This window comes from Cebus imitator, unplaced genomic scaffold (assembly GCF_001604975.1).
Source record: "Cebus imitator isolate Cc_AM_T3 unplaced genomic scaffold, Cebus_imitator-1.0 Scaffold406, whole genome shotgun sequence".
Classification (NCBI taxonomy): domain Eukaryota; kingdom Metazoa; phylum Chordata; class Mammalia; order Primates; family Cebidae; genus Cebus; species Cebus imitator.
The window spans coordinates 2,913,009-2,920,223 of NW_016107721.1; the positions used below are offsets into that span (position 1 = coordinate 2,913,009).

Below are 7,215 nucleotides of genomic sequence, written 5' to 3' on the forward strand. Positions count from 1 at the left end.
AACAACCTCGTACCCCCAGAAGGGGGATGGAGGGAGGGAAAAAGGCTAAGTTTCCTCCAAGTCTGATTACAACTTTTTCTTTAATGTTAAAATTAAGAGTTGAAGGTTTCTCAGAATGCTTGCCTTATAAGGCTGCTGAGGTCCTGAGGCTCATCCCATCACCTTCGGCAGATTTGAGCCAGGGTGAGAAGGAAAGGAAGGAAAAGCAAGCCTTGTACTTTGGGGTTTAAGGTCAGAAAATTTAGAAGTTGCAAGATTCTGATTCTGCTACCTGTTTTCCCCAATATTCTGGGAGAATAGTCTTCAATGTGTAACTATATGTCCAGTGTTTTGTTTTGTTTTGTTTTTTAATAACCAGAGGTTAAGAGAAGTAAGTATTTTAACCTGAAGTTCAAACTAAACTCCCTCAGTAGGGCATACAAGGGGCAAAGTTCTGGCTGGAAAACTTTTCTCCCATCCCTTTTCTGAAGGACTTAAGTTTTCCTAATCTCCCTTCTCCACCCTCATCTTTCTTTAAAATGCCTGAGAATCCATCAATTTGGCCCTTTTGTGGGTGAGGAGCCTGAGTTTCTTGAGCCTAGTTGGGGAAGGACCACACTCAAATTACTGTGATACATTTTTAAAGATCCACTTCAATTTCCCAAGACGACTACTCTGAGGGCATATTGATAAATCTTTATTGACAAAATATTGACATTGACATACTTCTTGGAAGTATATAGTGTGTTAGAATTCTAACAAATTAACACAAAACACAAAAATATTTACATTCTGGTATAGAAGACATTAAGGAAGCATTTGTCACTCTCTTTAGTAAGTCTATGATCTTGGAATAGAAACTCAGTGCTTGAAAACTTGCTGCCGTGTGCTTGGCCACACTTAACATCATCCCTGCTAACTACAGTCCTTCAGTTTTTGCCATAGATAGATTTAAAGTTTGTAACAGCCATTGCAGTGAATGGTTGAACTCGGCCAATTTCTCCAACCACTAAAAGGAGAAGTTTATGTCAGGGTTTTAAGCCTCAGGATGTTAGGAAAGGGAATGTCCAAGAAATATAATTAATTTAGGGTTTTTTTTTCCAGTACAAGCCCTGACTCTTTTTGTGGGCACCCTCCCCCACCGCCCCCAGCCCCCCTGTCGTCCTGTTCCCCGTTTCTCTGTAAGAGGACCACTATCGCTGAGCCTACTTCATTTAGCTTGCACAATCACTTTGACATCAGAACGTATCAAAAAGTGTTTACAGACTGCACATTTCTTGAAAAAAATAATCAAAATTAAAAGCACACAGGACTTGTCTTTGAAAGGAAAAGAAAATTACAATTCATTTTCGGTCTTTAAACACCATTCGCCCATCAACTGCTACATGCAATTCAAGGTTTTGAAACAGGTGTGGGATGGGGCTAGATATGGAATTTTCGTTTGTTGTTACTAATTGTTTTTAAAGATCATGGGGGAAAAACGCTGCGAAGTGAAAAAAAAAAAATTCCGGTGCTTGGTTGGGTTGTGTTTTTTTTATCATCATCATTATCATTTTTTAAGTGGACTGTGATAAAAGGAATACCTGCCAATCATCTCGTCTCCCCAGTTTGGTGTTTGACTGACAGCTCCCCTTGTCAGAGTGCACGTTCAGCTCGCTCTCTCTCTTTCTCTCTCTCCCTCCCTCTTTCTCCTTCTCTCTGTCTCACTCACTCACTCACTCAGCTGCCTCTTTAGAGGAGGGTCGCTTGTTGATGAAGGAGCCTCCATCCTCTGCCCTCTTGGCGCGGCCTCAGGTTGGGACCCTGTGCCCTTGCTGTCCAAAGTCTTCGCGGCATGCCGCTGCTCCCTCCGATTCCCTCTCCCTTTTTCGGTGAACGTGTATGCGGTTTTTGTTTTGTAGGTATTTTTTCCTTTTCCACCTCTCCCTGTCTCTGTTTTGCTCCATGTTGTCCGTTTCTGTGGGGTTAGATTTGTGTTTTTAATCATCTGAGGTCACGTCTATTTCCTCCGGACTTGCCTGCTTGGTGGCGATTCTCCACCGGTTAATATGGTGCGTCCCTTTTTTCTTTTGTTGAGAATCTGAGCCTTCTTCCTCCAGCTTCTGCCTTTTGAACTTTGTTCTTCGGTTCTGAAACCATACTTTTACCTGAGGGTGAGAGGCAGATGCGAGTTAGTTCTTTCACAGGATCCTTCTAGAAGCCAACTGCCTGATTCCTTCACGCAGCCCAGACTCCAGTCCCAGACTCAGCAAAGATCCAGCCCCTTAGATGCTCGTCCTAAGGCACAGCCTCCCCAAGGCCTGCTCTCAGGGAGCCGGCCCCTAGTGCACGGTGCAGAAGAAGCCTGGTTCCCTGACCTTCTGAGCCTTCCTGAGGAACCTTTCCCCAAGGCCTGGGGCTCACTGAGCCCCTTCTCTCCTGGCCCTGCACAGGGCACCTAGATGCCGCTGAGAGCCAAGCCTTGCAAAGCATGGGAAGCCCCTACAAAAATAATAAATGATTAAAAATAAAAAGAGACGTGTCCCTAACTCCCTCCAGCAAGCGAGTGCAAGAGAGACTTTGGCCCGCGGCTGCTACAGCTTCCCTGAGGGCCCAATGTTCTTTCTATTTTCTGCCGATCTGGGCGGCATTTCCTAAATATAGCGTCTTCTCTTCATGGCGCGGCCCTGGGTAGGCCATCAGGGTTTGCCTGCGCTGCGTCCTCTGTGCAGGGGACTCTCACAGGTGAACAGGAAGAGAATGGGGCTGGAGGAGGCCAGGAAAGACGGTGGAATGTGCAGGCCTACAGACCAACCCACTGTACCTTTATAGCTAGGAAAATGGGTTCAAAACTGAAAGCTTCTGAAAGACCGTGGGTTACACAGAAAGTAAGAGAGAACGTAACAGGAGGGGAGGTGACTGCAAGCCGCCCTTCCCTCCTCCTAAGAAGCCCCGGAACAGGCTGCTGGTCACACAACCTCAGACCCCAGTCCCATCACTTCCCACCAGGGTGGGGCTGGAGGCCTGGCCTCACCAGAGTGGCTGCGAGAGGTCTCAGGAGCAATAAGGTGGGAGTCGGCTGCCATCCCATGGCCCCCTGGGAAAGCTGAGTGGTGGGTCCTCACTCAGCCGCCAGACAGTAACACAGTCCAAGCTTCCCAGCAGTGGGGTACAGGTAAGGGAGGTGGCGTGACTGCACTTCTGATTCCCACCCCCCACAACGCCTGTCCTATCTGGATAACAGTACCCCAGCCCAGTGTCAGTCCCTAGACCCCTGGGGTTCACTCCATTCCCTCCTTTGAGGCCGTTGGCCGTCCCTACTTGCTCTCCCGAAATGCCCCAGTCCCCCAAAGTGCTCCGCGAAAAAGCTGAGCGGGAACAAGGCTGAATTTAATTTGCTTTGAATTTGCTAATTGAGGGGGAGGACGGTTCATTTCTCCCCGGCGCTGGCCCAAGGCGCGCGTCGGTGCGCTCGGGGCTTGACACGCACACAAAGACTCCAGGCAGCGTGGGCAGCGAGGCGGACAAAGACCACCGCCGCCTCGGCTGTCCAGGAGAAATCAGCCGGGCCGCGCCTGGGGCCGGGCTCCGCACAAACCCGCCAGGCCCTCCTCGGTTTTAGGGTGGGGAACGCGTTTTAAAACAAAAGCCTTGACCTTTCTGAGCTGCCCAGAAAAGTGTTACAACTTAATCTGCCCGAAAACGTTACTGTTTACTGGGAACTTTGACCCCGCCCTGCGGCTCCGTGTACAGTAGCGCCTACTGTAGTCCTAAGCCCCCTCCCCACCCTGGGCTAAACCCAAGCCAGGCCCGCCCTGGGACCCTGCTGTGCAGAAGGCCTGTGCCCTGAGGCAGACCCTCTCTGCAGCCTCCCAGCTGTATTTTTCTGATGTAGGGTACACACCGGATGCTTGGCCTCCACCTTCTGATCTCCCATCTTCAGGGAAGTCTCTCGAGCCGACCGTGTGAGCCACGGGCTAGCAGTCGCTCAGAACTTGTCTTTAACCCACATCTGGTCCTTACCAGCCTCCAGCCCCAAACACCCAGAAACCCCACTGTGCTCTCCAGCTTCCTGGACCCCAGCAGGGTCGTCACACTGTCGCCAAAAGTCTCACCAGAAGTGCGGGGATGTCTTAGCCAGGACATGCCCACTGGACAGAGAAACAACTCGGCGCCTTTCCCCAGAACCTAGGGCAGGTTGGCACTTACAGCCCCTTTCTGGAGCCCAACAAAGCCAAGCACTCTGAGACACAAATCCCGAGCCCAGGCGTGGAACCAGCTACCAGGACCTGTGCGGAAGGCCCTCACAGAGCTCCGTGCTCTTGACGGGCTTGGGAGCCAGATTCTGGGTGGGGGCGCACGCCTACATGGGTTCCTTGCCCCCGGGGCGCACTCACCTGAGTTTCGGTGAGGCTGAGACTGTGTGCCAGCTGCTTCCTTTCGGCGCCTACCACGTAGTGATTCTTCTCAAAGGCGTGTTCCAGCCTTAGAAGCTGGGACGGGGAGAAGGCGGTTCGGATCCGCTTGGGCTTTCGGGCCAGCGCGTTGTGCAAAAGGAAACTCTCGGGGCTAGTGTCGTTCCCTGCGGAGGCACAGCAGAAGTCCCATTAGCGAGGCCGCTCCTACCGCAGCCACGCACTTCTCCCGAGCCGGACTGGCGCAGCACCGCGCTCAGGGCCTTCTCAGAGCCCGCGCCGCTCGACCTGCTGGGGCCAATGGTCCTCCCGAGGGTGCCCGAAGGGGACGTCGGCCCAGCTGTCCGGCCCGGAACGCCGGGGCTCCACCTGTGCGGCACCCAGCCAACAGCTGCCCCGGCGGGGCCAGTCCCCAGGCTCCTGACCTCGGCGGGCTCCCCAGCCGCGCTGGCGCCGCGGGCCTCGCCACCCCCTTGCTAGGCGCTAGGGGCAGGGGAGGGAGCCGCAGAGCCTGGCCGGGCGATTGGCGCCCACAGCCCAAAGAAACGACTTTCTCTGCTTTCTAACCTCTCGGGGAACTTTGACCCAGGGTGGAAAGGCGGCGGGCTGCTCTCCACAGTTTTCTCAGAGATTTATTTTTAAATTATTTGTTTTGTTGCCCCTCCGGAAAAGTACAGAGGCCGGGAAAGTCATTGCGGCCAGGTCGGGGCAGAAATCTCGCCGGCGAGTGTGCGGGGCCACAGCCCCTGCTGCCTCTGGAGAACTCGGCTCCCGGGCTCCCGGCTCCGGAGAACTAGAAGAGAAACGCGAGCAAATGGATCGAAACCCGGGGGGTTACCGAGTTGCAGACACCGCGGTGACAGTCTGAAACGCAGGAAGATCCCAGCGGCTCCGGGTCTGGGGGGGGGACCCTAGGCATGACTGACAGAAAATGAGGAAGGGTAGCCCTAAACTTTTCGAGCAAAGCCTCAGAGTTTTGGGTTTACTCATTAGGATAGGAAATCGATTCTCCAAAAACTCAAACAAAGAAAAACAAGCCGACAGTACAGGCGGGATGCAGGCAAACCCAGTTCGGGATTAAAGGTGAAAAGTTTTTTGGGGTTTTGTTTTTTTCTTTCTTTGGTTTGGTTTTTAAAATATGGGGAGGGAGATGACGTCTACCCGACTCTAGGCTCTGGCAGGAACGCAATGGGTTAATGAATGGACAAGCCGTGGAGTATTGATCCGCTGCCGCTGGAGGCAGGTCTTTTGCCGACTCCGATCAGTAAACTAATTAGTCATCCCCTTTTCTGAAGTTTTAACTCTCCTCCTCCCACCCCGTACGCAGAGAAAAACAAATCAAAAATATCGCAGGAAATGAAAACATCCGAATAGATCTTTCCCTCCGACAGTTTCCTGACCAAGTTCTTTTTTTTTTTTTTTTTTTAAAAAAACAAAAACCAGACCGAACCTGCCTTCCCGCTGCGACTGCTCGGTGCCCCAATTAAGCAGGTCGCGGCGAGATCGCCGAGCCCTGGAGCTTTCCACCCGCACAGGTTCCCGCCCCTCCCCAGGCCTCCGAAAAGCAGGAAAGAAAAAAAACAATCTCATACTTTTCTCCGGGGGCGCGAGGGTCCTCTCGCCTCCAGAAGAGGGTGAAAGACCAAGAAGTCGCGGGTCTGGGCTGAAGGGGCGCAAAGAGGGTGGAGAACAGGGTCGAACGCAGTCGAAAGCAAGCCTATCGTCCGGGCCCTGTCCGCGTCCCTGGGAGCCAGGACGGTTGGGAACATTTCCGAGGGTACCAGGAGCCTGGGGCCCCGGCGGGCTTTGTGCTCCGCGGCGCCGGGTACGCTCAGCCCAGCCTGCTCGGATCCCAGAGCACTGGGGTACAACTCCGTCGCACCCCTTCCCAAAGGGTCAGGCGGCCCGCAGGCCATCTCTCCAAACCGCTCATAGATTCGGAGACTGGGGATCGATACCACGCCCGGCCCCGCGCCGCCTAGTTTCCCAACCCGGCTCTGTAGGAACCTCCGCCCAGGCCTTGCCAAGCGCCCACCAGGAGCAGGCCGGGGGCAGGGAAGGGTGCGGCGGGAGCCGCGCGCTGCAGTCCCGCGACGTGGCACGTACCTTGGAAGCGATGACCCAGATATCGATAGCGGTGGATGAGCCAGGGGTAGAAGGTGGACGGGTCCCGCTGCTGCGAGGCGAAGAGGGGGTGTGGCGAGTGCGAGGAGGGTAGGGGGTGGGCGGCCAGGGCGTGCGGCGGCGGCACGGGGTGCACTGGCACGGCGGGGTTGGGCGGGTGCGACACCGCCTCGGCGAACACCAAGTCCGGGTTGGAGTAGACGCCCCTACCGGCGGCGGCGGCTGCGGCCGAGTGGAAGCCGTTGAGGAACGGATTTATGGGGCTGGAGTTCGCGTAGCTGAGTGCCGCGGGACGGATGGGGTCCTCGGAGCGCGAGGCGGGCAGGGGACTGTCCTTGGCCACCAGCGACTCGATGGTGAAGCAGCGCTTGGGCGCCGGTTGGAACATGCTGCGCCGAGGAGCGGGCGCCCTGGGCTCCCAGCTCCCGGCGACCGCCGCACGCTGCCTCCGCCGCCCGCTGCCCGCGGCGAGGACGGACGAGAATTGGGGACTCGTTTGTTTGGGGTGGGGGTGGGGGTGGGGATGGGGGGAGGAAAGGAAGAAAGAAAGGAAAGGAAAGGAAAGGAAAAAGGAAAGGAGGGGGGAGGGAGAGGGAGAGGCGAAGCCGAGGATCCCGAGAATCTTGCACCAAACGCGCCCAAGCTGGAGAGAGGGGGAAAATCCTTCCAGAAGAATTTGCAGGCGTGGATTGGGGTAATTTTTTTCTTTTTTTTTTTT

At 54.6% G+C, this 7,215-nt stretch overlaps 1 protein-coding gene across 2 annotated transcripts; it reads right to left on the reverse strand.

The window, feature by feature from the left end:
* Window positions 1-653: 653 nt before the first annotated feature.
* Window positions 654-7,209, reverse strand: EMX2 (empty spiracles homeobox 2). Of its 2 annotated transcripts, XM_017509115.2 has the most exons (3): window positions 6,480-7,209; window positions 4,356-4,540; window positions 654-2,126 (listed from the first exon to the last, which is right to left on the reverse strand). In XM_017509115.2, exons 1-3 carry the CDS (start codon window positions 6,883-6,885, stop codon window positions 1,959-1,961), a joined length of 759 nt encoding a protein of 252 aa, XP_017364604.1. In that variant the 5' UTR covers window positions 6,886-7,209; the 3' UTR covers window positions 654-1,958. The 2 variants fall into 2 exon arrangements, with proteins under 2 accessions (XP_017364604.1, XP_017364605.1); XM_017509116.1 differs by lacking the exon at window positions 4,356-4,540 and having other exon boundaries at window positions 2,023-2,126.
* Window positions 7,210-7,215: the final 6 nt, after the last annotated feature.